The sequence below is a fragment of the Varroa jacobsoni genome, unplaced genomic scaffold, assembly GCF_002532875.2.
Source record: "Varroa jacobsoni isolate VJ856 unplaced genomic scaffold, vjacob_1.0 scaffold_1109, whole genome shotgun sequence".
NCBI lineage: Eukaryota > Metazoa > Arthropoda > Arachnida > Mesostigmata > Varroidae > Varroa > Varroa jacobsoni.
In genome coordinates this window covers 30,881-49,974 of record NW_019214011.1, presented here as the reverse complement: position 1 = coordinate 49,974, position 19,094 = coordinate 30,881, and the positions used below count along the sequence as shown (strand labels likewise).

At 40.4% G+C, this 19,094-nt stretch overlaps 1 protein-coding gene across 5 annotated transcripts in view; it reads right to left on the bottom strand.

The window, feature by feature from the left end:
* LOC111266705 (putative polypeptide N-acetylgalactosaminyltransferase 9) overlaps positions 1-19,094 on the bottom strand; it is a 54,236-nt gene that overhangs the window by 20,560 nt on the left and 14,582 nt on the right. For all 5 annotated transcript variants that reach the window (XM_022844421.2, XM_022844416.2, XM_022844418.2 and 2 more), the window contains one exon: positions 701-954. In XM_022844421.2, coding sequence (XP_022700156.1) covers positions 701-862 — 162 coding nt within the window. In that variant the 5' untranslated portion in view covers positions 863-954. The remainder of the gene's footprint in view (positions 1-700; positions 955-19,094) is intronic.

Genomic DNA, 19,094 nt, shown 5'->3' with positions numbered 1-19,094 from the left:
ACAATGGATGAATCATTGCATCGTATGAAAATTGTAATACGGTGTACGTACATGCGGATAAGTGAATACAGTAAACGTTTATAAGTACTACGTGTAATAGTAATTGTGTGGTATATATTTTATTCGCGGAACGTAAAAATGTGAGCAACAATCGAATCAAAGCAGACGGAAAAGCATTCGCTACGCTTCGCGCTATGAGACACTTCTTCAGAAAAATGAAGAAAACAGCCACTGGGTACTCGTAGTAATTATCCAGAATACTAGATACACTGATTAGGTACTGCAAAAGGTTCGCTAAGTAAACAAGCAAACAGCATTAACAAAGACAGGGAAACCGCAAGAAATTAAGGTTTTCCTAACGAAACAGTCACAAAGCAGACTCGTACGTATGTTCGCGTATTTGTTTGAATCTTCATAACGGCTACCACTTTAGAACATCGCCCACCTCTGCACTACTCAGGCCAACATGGATCTCGTGTAAGCCAATTTAATTTGTTCCTACAATAACATATTTTGGCTTTGTTTCTACAGTTGTTTCTACGTTGTCTATATAAGTCACTGACGAGAAAATGTAGAGACTTTGATGTAAGTTAAATCGGATGAAAAACATACGTATAGAGTCAAATACCCGTTCCCCGCGGACCTATGGTTTATAGTAATAGTAACAGGCTACTTCGGGGAAATCCTCGTGCAAACTTACCACATGGGGCAGAAAGAGTTGAGGTAGCGCTGATGCCTCGAGAACTTCGGTGGCACGCGATTTGGACGAGAGAACAGCGAAGGCGAACGACGCCACCGTCCACGAGCCAAACAGAAGTACGAACCCCTTGAGGAGGAGGGTTCGACGCCGATTGGAGATCATGACGAACTGACCAATTTCGACGGAATCGCACCAACTCGGTAAGGACGACGAGAATTTAGAGGCGCTGCTATTCACAGCTTTATGCGTCGCCTCTGCCAGAAAAGAAGACAAGATCCACAGTTGTCGCAAGGTTAGTTTTCTTTCCTTTCAAGTTGAATTGAAAAGATCCAGAACTCAAGTTCAATTCTGATTCTGGCTCTGAAGTGACACAAAGTAAGTGTTCTCGTACTGTGTAAGTGCGTCATGTAATAACATGAATTTAGGAAACTTGTGCGAACAGCGGCTTCGAATTATTCTACGGCTGCAGAAATGACTATCGAACACCCTGTAATTATACCGTTACTCTAGGTGTTGGCGTACTTTCTAGCGGTTTCTATAAGTGTTGTTCTAATTAATAATTTAATAAAAGAACCAAGCTGAGCTCAAAGGCAATTAAACGCAAGACGCATGTAAAAAAGCCTTCGACTGTTCTTAGGTCGATCCTGCTACGTCGTATGTTCACGATATCTTATAACATGGAGTAACTATGAAGCCGGTGGGTTCGTCAATTTACTTCTAGTAGAAATCGCATGCTTTGTTAGAATAAAGTTTTGTTTCAATCAAAAATGAATGTAATATACATACATAGCAGCGTCAATGAGCACTTATGGATTTTCTATACATATACATGTGTATATATATTATCTGATAGCACTAAACACACACAAATATACAGTAGTAAGCCATATCTTGTATCTATAGATAATAGTTGAAGTATAATTTGAGCATATTTGGTTTTCATATTATTATATGGAGCATATTTGGGAAGTTCAGCGAAACAAATTAGCCTATCTTCGCGAAAATTGTCGTAAACCTTAATGGCGTCCACCGTTAATTTTATTTAGTTTATGGCATTTTTTCAGTTTCGAAGATCTTGATTGTGGCGTGAAACAACCGCGTAGTTGCACGTCTCGTTGCACGTCGACATGCCAAACTACTAGTGACAATTATTCCTCTGAACTTGGCTTTATTAAACAAAGTTTGCTTTCGTATAGAATAGACGGCTGTCAGTTTCCACTTCTCATTATTGCGTGCAATGGTCGCTTTTTATGGCCAAAATAGCTTGGCCATTGTCACACACCGCAATAAGGAAACTGCTTCCTTTAGCTACCGTATTCATCGTATTGCTGGCAACTTCAAATTATCACACGTTTCGGCACATGTTTAAACAGTAGGACCTTGATCGCGTTAGGAACAGCTTTTAATAGGACGCACATCTGGCTAGGAAAACGTAAAGTATACCTTAGTCGGATACGCTGCGTTGTTTTATAGTATACTGAGGTTATCAAAAAAAGAAATGTTCTTCAGGCTTACTATCTGCGCTCCAAACTTCGACAATCGCTGACAGCGAATAGATATGCAAAAGTTGCGCACAAAGACGCCCACATTGAAATGGTAATAGGATTTGTAACGATCTTTGTCGTACGCCAACAAAACCGATGACAAATCATTCAAAAGGGCTGCTATGCATGGTACCTTTTAGTCATTCATGAATGTAAAGTACATGAACGAAGATTAGATTGATACCAACGAACTGCACTGCTGACGATAATCTCATTCGGGCTACGAGCCGTTCGACGCGAAATAACAGAGGGGCAATAGTTGTCTGCTTTGGCCTAACACGAGCCGGAACCCCACTTGAAACCGCATAGTTAATGGCGAGGTTGTAGCACGACCTGACTCCGTTCGACCAATATGTGTAGGTTAATAGGAACACGGACAGAAAGCTTAAAAACCTGAACATGATTTACTTAGAGGTGCCTGCGTCGATGCTCTAATAGGTATGTTATATGGTAATCAGCAGCTGAACTAGCAGCTGTCTCGGTAGAGAAATCGCTGTCTTTTAGAAAACATAATAAATAAGTTATCGATGCTATACGGTTTCAGCTATTATACTGGACAATGAATGTAAAGAGGTTTAGCCGCGTCTTTCTTCTCTGAAAATCAGAGAAAATCTCGATATTTACATAGCGGGCATGACTTTTATCGGCGATTTCGTTCATGTCTAAACTTCGTTACGTATTAAGGTTTTACGGATATGCAATGGACGGAATTCCTGCATTGTCGAATGTCTGGAAATGCCTACAGAATCAACGATCGATCGTAGCAAAGCAAACATTTTATAGGTGTACCTTTGATTTTTTTTTCAGAATAATAAATAAGGTCGCGATTCAATTTTCCATGAATACTAAGCTAACAATTCGAAATTATTTCAATCTGCAGCCTAGTAATAGGTATGCTATCGAAATTCCCTGTAGCTATGCTACATATTTCCACTGACATTATGTCAGCCCCTTGACGAGTCCCTTAACGCTCCAGGCAACCGCTCAAGGCATTAAAAATTGTATTTGTTTTAGCGAATAATGCAATGATTAATCCATGTAATCCACTCGAACCATATCTATTAAAATTTGTCCTGCTTCTGACAGTCCTCCCTAGGCTTCTTTCCCTTATTTGCTTTGCGGTTCTCTTCTGTTTTTTCTACGACGTTTTCTACGTCGATATACGTTGTTACGAGATATGTTCTTATGGGACGATTCGCGGTTGACAAATGCGAAACAAACTATGCTATTTAAGTATAGCACGTGACGACTATTTTTTTACGAAAAAGCTTAGGCACATCTGTATTTAGTACGTCGTTTGTTATATCATACTATTCGCTATGTTCAAACCGAGCCTGACACGCCATGGGTACAAAGCCTAACAGCATAGGTACGATGAATCGTACATAAACAATTTCCTCGAAGCTGGCAGGTACCGCCATGCAACATTACTAAACGATATGAGCCTCAGGTGTACAACTATTAAATGAAAAATAGAAAACAATATTTCAAACTTTGCACCCAAAAACGCAAACATAACTGCCCGCTTCCAGCTGTCACCGAAAAATTTGCTCTCAGGCTTCATCACACCCCATGATTTGTAATATGCCGGAAACTTTTGAGTATACAGCTAAATCGGCCGGATGAAGTCCTTTTCAGAAAACACAAATACAATATTAATTATAGATTGCATTGCGAAATTCGTTTGAGTGCTGATTATCAGCCTCATCGTTTTCGCTTGTTATCAGCTGCTGCGAAATTTTCACCAGCCGTAAACCTCCCAACCCCACGAGCGACCTTCTCTCGTCACCCGAGCTATGTACTGTACACGCGCTGATCACTGAGAAACAACGTGTTTACGGCTTACGGTGTCATTAACAGTAGGCAGTACACAAAAACACTCGTCAGGTGCTGCCATAATGTCTTATAAGTGGCTGTATATGTCCATCTGATGAATATGCTGCAATGACGTGCCATCACTAAATTTTTCCCTCAGCCCGCCTGTCCAGATATGAAAAACCGTTTCGCCATTTACGGGTCGACGGCCCTAGCAAACAGACATTGCATTTTTTGTACTAAATTTTATTCAGGCGCATCATCGGTCTTCATCAATATGTCGACGCAAAATGGCCACACAGTGGCGGCGCTCGCACACCCTGAATCCCCACCAAAACCCCCGGCTGCATTCATATTGTCACTAGAAACGCAGAAATACTGCTAGCGGCAGTATGGTGACCCCCGCAAAAGTGGCAGCTACATCAGGGGTAGCAGCACATCCGTGTGCAGAGATTACTGCTGTTCACTTCACTGTGATTGCTTCGATGTTCAGGAGATATTAACGTGATTGAGGAATAACGACGGGATTGCGCTGCGGCCCCGTCTACTAGACCGCTCACGTTAGTAAGGTTGAATGGGAAGCACATCTTAAAGGAGAATAAATTACATTTTTATTGAAAAAATATCTATTAATTGAGTCAATGCAGACAAAGATTTTTAACTGATTTGTGGTAGTCCTTACTGAACGCAGCCATTCCTTTTGAAATGTTGAGCTTAAGTTGAAAATGAATTTTATATATAGAAAGGGGCAAAAGTTTCTTAATAGTTTCAAAAATAACTTGTTTTGGGAATCGTTATTTAATATCTGTATATAGCAGACGAGTAAAACATGACCTAAATTAAAACAAAGACCCTTAGACTTTTATTCCGCCCTGCATATCGTCTCTCGATATATAAGCACTGGAATGCGTATGCTTGGCAAAACTGGAGGTACAATGTACATGTTTGTAAAAAAATTCCCAATAAATGTAGTGAGATGTAAACTTCACTATACATTAAAATAGGATAAAACATTTGCTAAAAAAAAAGAAGCCAGGCCTACTTAACCCGATTAGCATCACAAATACATTGAACAATGTCTCGCTGGGCTAGGTTGATGTATTTCGTAAGATTTATGTAACTTCATTTTTCCTTTGTCTAAACCTGACAAAAGCATCCCAAGGCTGGTTCGTCTCAACCTCTACGACCCAATAGGTCTGCCTGTGCCAAATCAGTCACCCAGTATTTATAGATGTTCATGTCTGTCCGCGTACGCATGCTGTTTGTTTCCGTCCGCTCATCTAATATATATATATATATATATATATATATATATATTTCATTACTATATGAACACCAAATTACTCACTTTTGTCCATTAAATTGCAAGCTATAATCTAATGTATATGTAAAAATAAACTGATGTTTTTAGATTCCTTTCCTGCCATTTCAGCCTAAATAAAACATATCCGAAACTGGATAAATACATGCCCATGTGAGATGCGTTAATACTTAGGACTCCTCTGCCCCGAAGGTGAACTACATCAAACCGCAGATCGCATCAGACCCGTCGACCATGACGCCATAAGAAAATGTGTTCTTTTGGTGTTTTCACAAAGATCTGACGTCAGCATTCGGATTATCGATGTTTAATTTACTATCATTCATTGTTACTTGATTTACGGTTATTGCAGCACTTGACTGGCCCTGCTAAAATCCCTATAAAATGTCTGACTGATATTTTTTTCGATTACAAAAATGATCAATAGGAATTCAAATATGGCCGCTACGTCGCATTTTTTGGCACAAATTGACGTTACTCTTATCAATATACACGAAGTGTACATCGCGTCCCCTTTTTCTCTTTTTTTTTTTCTTAACTCAGTTATTATGAGATGAAGATAATTTACTAAATATTTATGGCTTAGTTAATAAAAACTCATTTAGGCAACGACGATTGCCTTTTTACCGTGTTATTGTGTGCTGGCCGCACCGAATATACATACTGAGGGCTATTTTACTGTTCATTGGTACTCCCGCAAGAGTAATAGCTTGAAATTTGCTTCTCTTCACCTAAACCACAGCAACTGGGACAAACAGGACAAGCAGAGTCTCCTCCTTGAAACTATCAGAGCTTTATCAAACGTCTCCATAAGTTATCCATCATTAATCCTTTAAGAATCCCGACATCGACCTAAATAACTGCAAGGAAAAGTATATCGACAGGGTGTCTACATCTAAAACGCGTTCACCAGGGCGCTTGTCGTTTTTATAAGCTCTTATGATAATCCGGAGTTACTTTTAACATATATTTGAATTATTTTTTTATATTTATATATTTACTGAACCGAACGAGGAGCGAACAATCAACTTACATCATCAATATTTCGTTTACTTAGTTTCGCTATAATATATAATTAATTAAGGTAGTTTCATCGTACATTTTTCTAAAATGCTTGCAAGTCTGGAAAACTTACATTCAGACGCTTTTCTACTTTAGACGGCAGCGGTGGTACAAGTTAATACAGCAGGAGCGATATATTATCTTCTTTGATTTGGTAGGTGATGCATTTTGACGGTACCCACAACGTCCCCCCGCACAAAGAATATGTTAACCCTGATCCATGCTAGTGGTAGGGTCTGTGATTGAAAGATGCCAGAAATATCGCTGATTCGAGCCCCGCCTACGATACATAACAACGCAAATTGATGACATCAATAGTCCATGATTCTTCGCTTCATCTTTCTATCATTGATTTTCATAAACTTTATTGCAATTTATCGGACAAAATCGGGGGACGAAATTTGTCGTTGTGTTAGCTTGTGTTACAACAAGAGATGTTTTCTTTTGTTCTTCATGCCTCTTATCGACGTCGCAAATCCGGTCGAACGCTACAGCGTGTTCGGCCAAGCTTGAACTTTACGTAACCGTTTACCGAAGTGGCACTTTTTGTAGCGACGTCCCGATAACGGTTCGGCGAAAAACGTAGTGGTTTTAAAGTAGGAAAGTAAATACTGCTATTAACACAAAGCGGGCAGAATGCCCAGCACTGTGCTATCAGTGTTGTGTTTAGGCACCCTAGAAGGTACCCAGCTGGCCAGCCGGCCAGCCGGCTAGCCGCGTTCCGGCTCTGTGGTTCAACGAAAAATGTGCGGTAAAGCTGCCGGTCATCACGACCGCGTTAAAAGCACGACAACCTGCCTTGTACTGTCTTTCTTTAGCCTATTACTTGAAAAAAGGACATCATCAACACCATAATGATATTGTTTGTGTTGTCTGTTGCGGGTGTTATATCAAACAATTCATGATGCACGCCGCGAAGCTTGGAACGAAAAGATAAACTCGGCCTTAGAAAGTGAACTCAGGCCTGAAAATGGTTTCCTCTGACAGGGATACTTGCCGCCGATTGAAGTTAGCTATTTACAAAACCGCAGAAACTAAACAAAATCACGCATGCCGTATACAAATTATTAAAACCTCATCATCGTCACGACTATCTTATCTCAATAGATTTTGGTAAGTCTATCCTTTCTGTCATACCAAGTTAGTTTCTTTGAATCAACGCTACTCGAGAGTAGGACAACGACCTAGGTTACAGTCGGCTACGTACCTCCGAGCCATTCATATGACACAACGCTAGTACGCAATCAATATCTGAAATAAAAAAGATACGCCGACAGAAAAAAAACTTCCAGTGATGACTGTATTACAACGAACCACTTTTTTAATCAATCGCGGTTTGTTAGCCACCTATAGGGTAGCCACATATTTTAAGTAACGAACGTTTGCACAGATACAGCCTGAAAGACTAACTTGACACACACACACATACATGTATAATAAAAATGAGTAAAAAATGTGTCAGATTCTACGTGCAGTTTGCAGAACCTTAATCAATAATAATAAAAAAAAAAACTGCCCAGAGTATACGGTGGCCATAGACAAGCCATGGTTCGATCACTATACTCAGCCGGAAGTGGACCAAGCGTGAGACTATATATATTCATGACAACTTTTGGCCTGACTTGGGCCTATGCAGTTGATAGAATCATTAGTTTGATCTTCTAGATCTCTAATTCCCATATTTGTGCTTCTTATATGAAAATATACAACTGACATTTAGCGAACAAACTGCAACACGCTTCGAATGCCCTTCTTATAAGTTTTTCTGGAGAAATATTGTTATTATCGAATAGACCTCGCAGACGACGATAGAATTAAATAAAAATATGTAGTGTTTGTAGAATAATAACTCAACGAACCTTGACCTTTCTTGCCCAGCCTCGAAGATCGGTAGCCATATGCGGCTATTCAGACGTTCGCACGTGCATATATAGCTGGTAACCACTACCGTTGGGAATTCATCGTCCAGTTTGTAAATTTCTCCCATACGCGGCATGAGTGTTGCACAGACAAGTGTGCCCTTCTGCATTTTTATTATTTTCTCCTTGCGATTTTTCACAAGATTAAACATCTCTGACGCGCGTAACGGCGTAGATAATCATTATCTCTACCAGACCTAGAAATACAGCCTTGTATCGCAGCTAGCCAAGGCATCTCCGCACATAGATTATATCATACGTTCGTTATAGGTCTATCGTTATGGCTCGAGTTCAAACATGGGCTCTCAAGAGCATAACAATATATATAACAATATACTGACAACGCAAGCGAGAAATCGCATTAGTAGTCATGCCACATTGACAACGCAACGTATGTACTATAAACAGGTCTCCACTTCCCGGCCTATATATTTCTGTCTATTGCTATAAGCGTCACGATAGAAAAAGCTATTGCAAAATATGCCTAGCAAGACTGGCGCGAATAGATACAAACACTGAAAGGATCGGCCTTCGTAAAGAAACTGTACAAAGTGGATTTTGAAGAAAGATGACGGCAAAGATGACTGGCTGGTATCCTTGTAATTATCCACTTCTCTTCCCTTCTTGTAAATGTTTATTACACTTTAACGTAAAATTTATCTCAGTAAAAATTGAACAGAGCAATATTCAAATCTGTGTCAAATTATAGAGGTTTGGCTATCAAGCAAGAAAGAAAACAAGGTCCGCAAGTACGTACTTGCCTTTTTTGAATAGAGAAGAAATTTCTTTTCGTCAGAGTTTCTTGGTTTTGAGCTCAATGTCCGGTACCGCCGTCAGGGATTTCATCATACGGCTGACTGCCAGTACGGACAAAATGAACGTGTGCTTATGTCCGGACGTGTCTCAACAATCGAAAGGCAAATACGTTACTTGCGTCGGGACGTCGTTTACGTCGGGAACTAGCGGGGAGTGTAAACACATCTAGTTTTTAAAAAAGCATCTTCTATCTTTTTTTCCCCTTCTTTAAGGCCAAAAAATGGCGAACAACTGTTTGATGTGCCGAATCACAAATCATCGATCGTCACCGGTCATCGAACACCTCACACTTCTGATTATTTTTTCTTATTTATGCAGATTTTCGTAATACAACAGACTGATTTCAGACTGTTGGACTCTGTCCATATAAACGGCTGTGTTAATTACGACGAATTAATTGCTTCAGTAAACTTCATTAAAAATTCAATAGCGCTATCCAATATGGTCGTTGACCCCCCAAAAAAATAATTCTGTATATTCGAACAGTCCGACAATGTTACTTTTTTAATTTGTAAATAAAATGTCGTGTGGCAATTTATGCAGTAGCAAGCATATGATGATTACCACGATTTTTTGCTCAATATGCACCGAAGGACACTTTAGTAATGTTGATTACATCTTTGCCATCACACAGCCCACATAGGCTGATAGCATTGTGATCCTTTAACATGATACCATACCAGGTACTCTATGAAGTCATCGTCGGTCTTCATAACTAATTGTCCGATAGACGAATTGTCCTTCTGATACTGAACGTACGTTGCAGTATCTATTATCGAACATACAATTTCAATCATTTTATGGTGCCGCACTATTTGTATCAATTGGTTTGTCTAACAGGTGCAGATTCCCTGCCCAATCGGCTGAACTAACTTATCATTTACCGGTCAGCTATAATAGTTGTTGTCGTAGTAGCAAATCAGTGAGAATTTATTGTCGCCGTAAAAAATCAACTCCGCATCGTAGAGTCCTTCCTCTTGCATTAACAAGTACCTCACCCCCCACTTGAAAACACGACCAGAAAATTACGGGAGTTTCTTCCGTTTTTCCTGACCCTTAGCGCGGCCCGCCAAGCACAAACCCTATCATCGTGACACTGGAATGTCGCAATGGCAACTCATTGCAGTATCAACAACAACACCAAGGGATTTCTGAGAAGAATCAAGAAAAAAAGACCACATTTAGTGTGGGGACCAAAATTCGTTGGCAGCAGCAGCAGTAACAGCAACGGTGGCGTCAACAGCAGCAGCTTCGTCATCAGTTGCCATTTAACGGAATAGCGTCCACATATCTTCGTTTCGAAAAGTTTATACCCTTTGTTGTAAGGATCCAACTGCAAATGCAATTCTCGTCTCATTCGATGGATGAAGCCAGGCTCGACTGCCGCCGCCCCCGTAGCGTATTTATGGTAGCTTGGTGAGAAGCTCGTTGGCAATAAAAAGCCAAAAGTGTTCCTCTCGTTTAATGCGGCTATTATGAAAATCGTTGGTGCCCGCTGTGGAGTGCTGGTATTCATCTGAATTCAGCTGGCAGCATCCACCAATAGGAAAGTAGCAGACACTTCACCTGTCAGACCCTTCCGTCCGAAACTTTTTGAACGTGTTCAATACAATAGCTTGCCAATACGAGTATCAACACTTCATTTCACTGTATTCATTGGCAATGCTGTCCTGAACATTTCAACAAACTGTAAGGCTCTAAAAGGTTCAGTTTTAGGCCCTTCAGACCAATGTACTTCCCTTTCACATTAAGAAGTGTGCAACTAAATCACATGATGATGAGCTCACTATTGTAACGCAGATTTGCAAGCTATTCACTAACGGAGAAGACTTTGACAGTGATCTGGCTAACACTAAAAGCAACTACGATACACTTGGCCTTCCTGTAAAAATTTCAAATCAAACGGTATCTACTTCTTTACAAGCTTTAAATAATCCTCAAAATACCAAATAACCGCTTGAGACTTAACCAGATATTAGACTAGTTTAGGGATTTCTTTAAATTATGCCCAAAATGCTACATATACATTATTGCTGTGCAATTTATTTCGTCTCGTGTTTTTTTCGGGTCTCTGTCTGAAAGCGATAGTTTTGTACACCATCATGGTTTGGCACAGCACAATTTCTTTTTAAAAAAAACTTTTAAAAATAGTTCAGCAATCCTGTAATGCGTCCAGCGTACTGCCATTCGAACTCTAATTGGATTACCTCGTCCCGCTCGCAAATCAACGCTCTTAAATGATCCTGTAATTTTCACTGTTCTTTTGTTACAGAGGTTCTAATAAAATAAATCAATATAGACATTCGGGAGGACTCTAATTGCGTCCGACCGCCGTCACAAGCAGCCTTTTTAGGTACCTTCTCGGAAATCACCATAGGACACTGCCAGCTTAGTCCACTCATTACCCAAACTACGTAATTAACTCTTCAAATTACAAACTGTTAGACTACAAAATTAGAAACCGTTGAAAACTTTTTACCGATCTTAGGGCTTGTATGTTTGAATCAAGTTTACTTGAGCTGAATGTATCCTCGTCGAATAGACCGATGTACATGCGTGTATGTACACGATATTGCCCGATGTTCATAAGACGATTTGTCGAAGCAGCGTCCTCGTTTGTATCTATGCACGTGCGTGGCTATTTTCAATTTTGCATTTAAAGACCAGCTTTGATCGGATCCGTGACTGATTTCCCTTTGACACCATAGCAAGCTAAAATGACATCGAAACCGGCCGGTTGTAGCAGCAAACGCAAATACAGCAGCTGAATAAATCAGGCCACTTAAGTGAGATACGCTGCAGCCTATTCCGTAAATGTCGTTTTCGATATATTTGAGCCAGCACGAATCCTAAAATGGCAGTGGGTACAAACAGACAGAATGGCCGAACGAACGACAAAACACAGCAAATTTTCTCGCCGTCGCAGGAAAACAACATTAAGCAGAGGTCGCATGGGGTCATTTCCGTGAATCAGTCCCACACTGACCACTGAAGCTGCAGATGGGGGCGGCGGTCGTCTACCGACCCCGCAACGATGCAAAGCCCCGAGCGGGCGTGTACATTCAACAACACCGTGATAAACAGAAGAAACGTAAGTTTATTTTATACCAGCACAAAGGTAGTTGATATGTGAGTAAATGCATTTATGTGCCTATGAGGCTAATCGGGTTGAGCCCATAGCGAGAGACCAGCTGCGGCAGCGTGACATTGATCGGGTAAACAACTGCTTTTGTCCATTGATCTGTCTTTGAGCTTGTGTGCAGACCGAAGTCGTTACCTGGCAACGGGTAAAAAAATAAATTACTTCCACTGACGTGATCAGAAAAACACATCATACATCTATGCGTCGCGCCTAGCTATGTGCGTTTTTCTGTATGATGTGTATAGGGTAACGCGCAGAGGAAATGGGGTATATGTTCTGTAACATAGTAATTCCGCTATCATGCTCAAGCAAGGATTTGTGTTAGTAAAAGTTATCAAGATTGAGCAACACAAGTGAAGGCTAATTAAGCTAACCGGCTCGAAGAGACCTGTCGCAGGCAACAGAACCTCAATAAGCGTTGCAATATATATTAGGTGTGAACTTAGCGTAATATGAATATGTACCTAGGGCAAAGAACATACCTGTTAATCAAATGAGGATATGGGCGAGCAGTTAGGGCTAAACAGTTTGCTCGTTACATAAATATTATTATATTTTAAACTATGAGAAAAACAATATTATTTCTAAGCTGTAAGGTTTAATGACGGTCATTCACGTAGCTTGTAGTAAAATTCATGCGGTTTCCATATGGTCAATTTTTTTGGAGCTGAATGCGCAATAATATCATATACAGCCTTTTCGGGTCTGCTTGCTATCAGGCAGCATGCCTATATGTACGTTTCAGGCCAGATACGGAATTTCTCGAGACTTTCAGAAATTTTTACTTTGAAAAAAGCTACAGCTTCAGAAAAACACAGGAGTTAATTTACAGTAATCTAGTTTTACGCTTTTCGGCATAAATCTTCAATAATGAGGTATTTAAAAATAATACTAAACATTTTTCCAAGAATGATGGAAAATAATATGCAAGCAATATTTGTTTACCTTTAAAAGAACCGTTCACAAAAGGAGCATTCAATGTCAGTGACCGTTCAATCGGTGACCACCGTCAGGCGCCAATACATCTGAATTCTATTTTATGTCTGCCTTAACCCGAATGCGCCGGCAATTTGGCTATACCTACAGTCGAATAACAAGGAGTTGATCCAGGATATATCTATCACTTATGCACCGTCGTGTCGGTGCATGAAGAAAATAAGTTCAGCTAAAAAAATATAATAATATATCACACATTAAATATGTACAAATGAACGCTACAGGGTCTCAACCGACCGACCCTTCTAACTAATGAAATCAACAATGATAGACACAGACCTCTCCTTTGATACATGTTTGATAGCGTATGTCAACTTTTTTCGTAGGCTTTATATGTTAGTTAAAAGTACGAGAGAAGGGGGGAAAAAATAGTGGCTAACGGCACACAGATACGCGGCGCCGCTCTCTTGTAGTACCGTATAGATACGACTGTACAAGGTCCCTGTGATGAGCTTCCATGTCAATATTGCCATTTCCACTTCGAACGAAGTCCGTCCATAAGGGAAGATTCGATATATATTCTATCCACCTGGGTATTTGATTATCTAACGCCTATCCGACCCAGTAAAGTTTGGGCTTTATTATTTGTGCTGGCCATCTTAAGCACATTTTCCGTTTTCAAGTGTATCCAGCTTCTCTTTCATACCGCGAATATACAACTGGAAAAAACAAACAGGAATGTAGTTGTTTATAGCCTTCGGATTTTGTTCAGGCCGAAACCATAGTAATGCTGATTAAAACCGTTGGACGTATGTTATCTTGCATTTATGTTTATTTATCGTTTCTTTTAGCGATCATCGAACGGTTGTTTGGCGTTATTCACGTATATTTTCGCAGAAATCGACCCGCTTTACGACAGACACGTGCCTCTGACGTTCGTTATTTGCATTGATCAGATATTCCTCCTTATAGATGCCTCCAGCCCTTGGCATCCTGCCGTGCAATATTCGATCTTCGTACTCTTAGCTAACGCGCGAGAAGACCGTAACACGACAATTTTGCGTACGTTCTACGTCTGATGATATGAACGTGTTATTATATATATTGAAGACACACGTATATTTATACGTTTGTTGGATTTCACTTGTGTACAGTTGGCTTGCCAGTGAACCAAACGTTATGACAGCCTACCCGTGTAATACCGCAGACCTATTAGGACCGCAAAATTCAAATGGTCAAAAACACCTTTCATGAATACTAAAAGAACCCCTTTGCTCTGTACAATTTATAGTATTTTCTTTCACATCCGTCACTTAGTCTTAAACAAATAATTGCTTAGAACTCAACCCAGGGCCTCAGAGGTGTCGTACAACAGGATCTTTTGCCGCTTGTTTGAGGAGTGTATTGTCAGTTATATCAGCTCAACGTTATAGACCCATCGCATTGTACGAGAAGCCATATATTGTCAGGTCAATGAAACATGCAAACAACAAAGCACCTTTCAGTTGCTGCGTTACTAAAACGAAGCGTCTGTCCTGCGACCGGACTCTATCACCGTCTTTTACGCGTTAAGTCAGCACTGCAAAATTCAGCCTAACTCCATATCAAGTGCCAACTGTCCAATTGTCATCTGTGTCGTCGTTGCAAATCTGTTGCTAAACCACTAGGTAGTTCATGGAAGCCCGACGGCGAACTCCGAAAAGCTGTTGCAGGACTTCATGAACAGTAAACGACAGGATCCTGGAAATATTGCTTTAGATATCGTTGTGTTTAAGCCTTCTGGCCACTGTAGAAAAAATTACAGATAATCCAAAACGATTTTCTACATCATCCTACAACACTTGTCCATGACTCTCATAAATAAGAAGACACTATTGCTATGACCTGTTTCGATTTAAGACCTTCATTTGCTCCGATTGGCTTCCTAATTGATACAGCGTGATAATGTCACCGCAGCGTCGCAGTTTATAACCGAATGCGACATAAGGATAATGTAAATTATATATGTAGGGACATAGGCGATATGACGCATAAATGTTGTGTCAGTCCGCATTAATCCACATAGCTGACTTGACTGCGAAGTACCTAAATGAAGATCACAAGGAAATACGCTATCTTAAGGAAATCTTACAAAACCACTGCTAAAGATTATAAGGATACGATACAAGAAGTATGAAATTGCAAAAAAATATGGAAATGTACTTCAGGTATTCACGACGACGATGATGTTAAATATTGCAGGTAACTATTTGATGACGAATCCCTTTGAGGGAGGTCTTCTATATCCTGCCAGGTCTGCTTACTACAGGTCTTAATATCGTTCTCGGCGCTCTTGCTGTGAAGGCTGTGAACGGAACGGCACGCCGACTGGTATACCCTCAACGGCGGTCGACTTGACAACCATCTGCTTTCTTTTCTCTTGGTCAGTCGTTCGTTCATGGCGAAATATTTTGTTGCCCCTAGTTGGTGATACGTTTTTCGTTGTTGATCATTTTTTACATATTCATTACCCAACGATGGCGTATATTTGCTGTTGTTGTCGTTGTTGTTGACGTCATTTTTGATACCTTTGGGCAGCGGTGCTCGCTGATCTTTTGTCAAATACGCACTAAACGTCTGACGTCTGTTCAGTCGAATTTCAGTTTAACCATCGCTGGTGCTTGGCGTTGGTACTTTATCGTAGGACCAATAGTCCGAGATCCACCGTGCCACAACGACCACGGCCAAGTGCTAACTTGACTGATCGACGTCGTCAGCCAGCGCGTCAACGTGGACTAAAACATAAGGACCTATCACAATATGCGACACTCGGTTGGTGTCAATGAAGTTGCCAAATGAGTGACTGTGACTAGGACAACAAAAAAGAACCTAACCCTGTCCCCCGTCGTCTCCGCGGAAAGTCGCAAACAGCAAACGTATTACCAAGCCCACTGTGTAATGCAATCGTACTGTTTTTTGTCATATGCGTAGTTGATGCCAGCTTCACCCATGGCGGTTTCGCTGCTGTTGACGAAGGGAGAAAGGCCATTCAAGTGAGATCAGTCCACGCGTCAATCCTACGGAAACGACATCATTCACTCGATCCGATCAATGTCATCGTCGTATTGATTTGTTGCTTGGCAGACAGATGTTGCAAAGTACAAACGGAAGAAAAGGTAAATTTATTTAGGACGTAAAATCGTTTAACTTTTTGTTGAACTGCCGACATGGTCGTACATGTTAAGGCTGTCAATTTCAAATGGTGGCAACCGAATCTTTTCTTGTAGGTTTGGCTGATACCGTCAGGAAGGATGATATGTTAATATAAAAAATACATTAGTGATCGTCAGGATTGTGGCCGCAAAAAACAAAAAATATAAACTGCATCGTAGTCAACAATGGTCGCTACCATCTTCATTGTCATGAAGGGACAACAGACTTTCTTAAGTGCAACTTTACCTAAGTGTTTTTTGTTTACCGCAATGTAAATTGATAAATATGATATATGATGAGTAAATCTATTTAGACACAGATTCCGAATAAATTATCATAAAAGGGCTTGTTATAGATGTGTTCATCGTTTTACACAACTCGAATACCACTTTGAAAATTTCTCACTCGAAAGTCATTGATGTAGACACACGAATACAGAGATGATGGTTGAATTTCTAAAAAGCTTTATTTGATTTAATCATTATAGTGTGTCGGCTAACCGGCTTCAAGATAAATGTTTGCTATCCTTATTTATCATCGCGTGAAAATCTGTCGACGAAAATTGTGTAGTATAGTCTTGCATCTGGGGCGCTTTCTGTTAAATCAGAATGTACCGGCGATGTAGATGCGTGCTTATATTTTCGAGCAGCTTAAAAATAGTGGCTTAACTAACGGCGTCTCTTGCCTAATGGGCAAGTCCGAACCGCTACTTGATGGATAAACTATTGATAGCTTGCTTAGAAATGGCCTTCAAGGTATGTGCCCTTCTAAGCTCGCAGGCGCATAAGCGTTCTTTTTTTTTACCAAGAGGGCTTACCGTACATCTTACCGGAGTAACGTGCATGTTTTACCTAATTCTCTATAGTATTTCACTATAGTCTACGGCAACGTTGTATGCTTATGCCTACCGCAACATTTACCGATTCAATGATCGAACAGATTCCAAGTGCAGCATCTCCAATAGCTCTACCCAGACAACCGCAGCAGGAAATGTAGCACCTCATCCATATTACGATGTGCAGGAAATTTTCAGGAATAACAGGGCTATTTTTATCGCTGTACCTCCCAGTTAGTCTGTGTGCTCTGTGTATATGCTTAGAAGTTCAGTGTACAATGTATAATCGGTCAGCGCGCCCAAATGCTGATGTTTCTTTCTTGGTCCCCGATGTGACGCCGTCACTCGCCGAGATCCGCTATTGAGGTGGTAACTATGGCCACATAATCATCTTGAACGTAGAAGTTGTGAATTAACTTTTATGTGTCTTATGGTGGCACTTTTGTGCCAATGTCACTCTGCACCCCCAATGCCGTTAGCAAAATTATTGCAGCTCTTATTGCAGCACTGTCAACAGGCAAGTGACCAAAAGCAAAGTTTGCTTTGAAGAGACGAAGTCTAATCTTCCTAGTATCATCTAAATCAGGGTCTTTTCATTAAATCTGTTTAATACTATTGAATTCTATTTTTCTGATGTATCTCTAAACGAAGGAAGACAAACGTATTGGCAAAAAGCTAAAGATGTCAGCTCGTACTGTATATAGTCTCAGTTAAGTAAAACATTTTTCTATTTTTAATTACCCAATGTATACGCTTTAACTAAATCCGTTTGTTCTGATCGAACACCGTCGTAACAGATTGTCTAGCAAGCGTAACTTAGAGCCAGACAGTTTCGTTTACATCCGCCAAACATTTCATGTTATTTACAATAAGGCTGATCTGTTTCAGTCTGTTGATAGCAGATTTGCAAGATTCAACTTAAACCATAAGCTTCGATTATTCCTTTGTGAAATCATCGCTATGCAATCCCCTCCCGTTTTTTGTAACATGGATTGATCATGTTTTTCTTACTCGAGCCCGTGAAGAAGTGTGTCTCAATATCACTGCTTCATTATTATTTTCATAGTTGGGCCTCGTGCTACGAAAGGCCACGGTTACTGTGTAGATAGGTGGCTCCATCCAGGAGTGGATTATAATTCGCTATCGGTGGTAACGCCCCAACATCGAGCGGAAAATAGCTATAATTTTCGAGCTTTCCGTAATGGTAGGGCGGGTCGTCGACGAACATAATGCAGCCAGCAATAGACCTTAGAAGGCTACAGAGTCGAAATTCTCCGTTTCAAACTATATACAGATTCAAAATATATTAGGATAGGGGGTTATAGTGGCAAACGGAGTTGTTCAGTTCTGTCTTCTATTGGCATGATTTTCAGCTTGACGAGTATAAGGCTCCGTTACCTTTAGCGCATCGATACAACACAGACTCCGGATAGCTCTCTCAATGCGGTGACATGGCGCTGTCCTTCATTCTTTCTCCATTATATAATAGATAGCGGATAATACTGCTTACTATCAGTTGGAAAAGATCCGATTCTTTTTAAAATAGTGATGGTCTAACATCGTCAACTAAGAGGAAGTCTTCAATCGAATTTAACTTGCTGCATATATCTCCCAAAATGCTTCGTGTACCCAAAAGCCTTAGGAATTTTAAACAGCCTCAAAAGCAAAACAACAGACAAGATTATTTAATCTTATTTGTGTAAAAAAAAAATGAAAAGGACCATTTTTGACTCGTTATTGGAGGGACCAGAGTTAGGCTATCACGTCGGGTAGCGCGAAGTATACGAGTGTGAGGTCCACGATACCGCATAG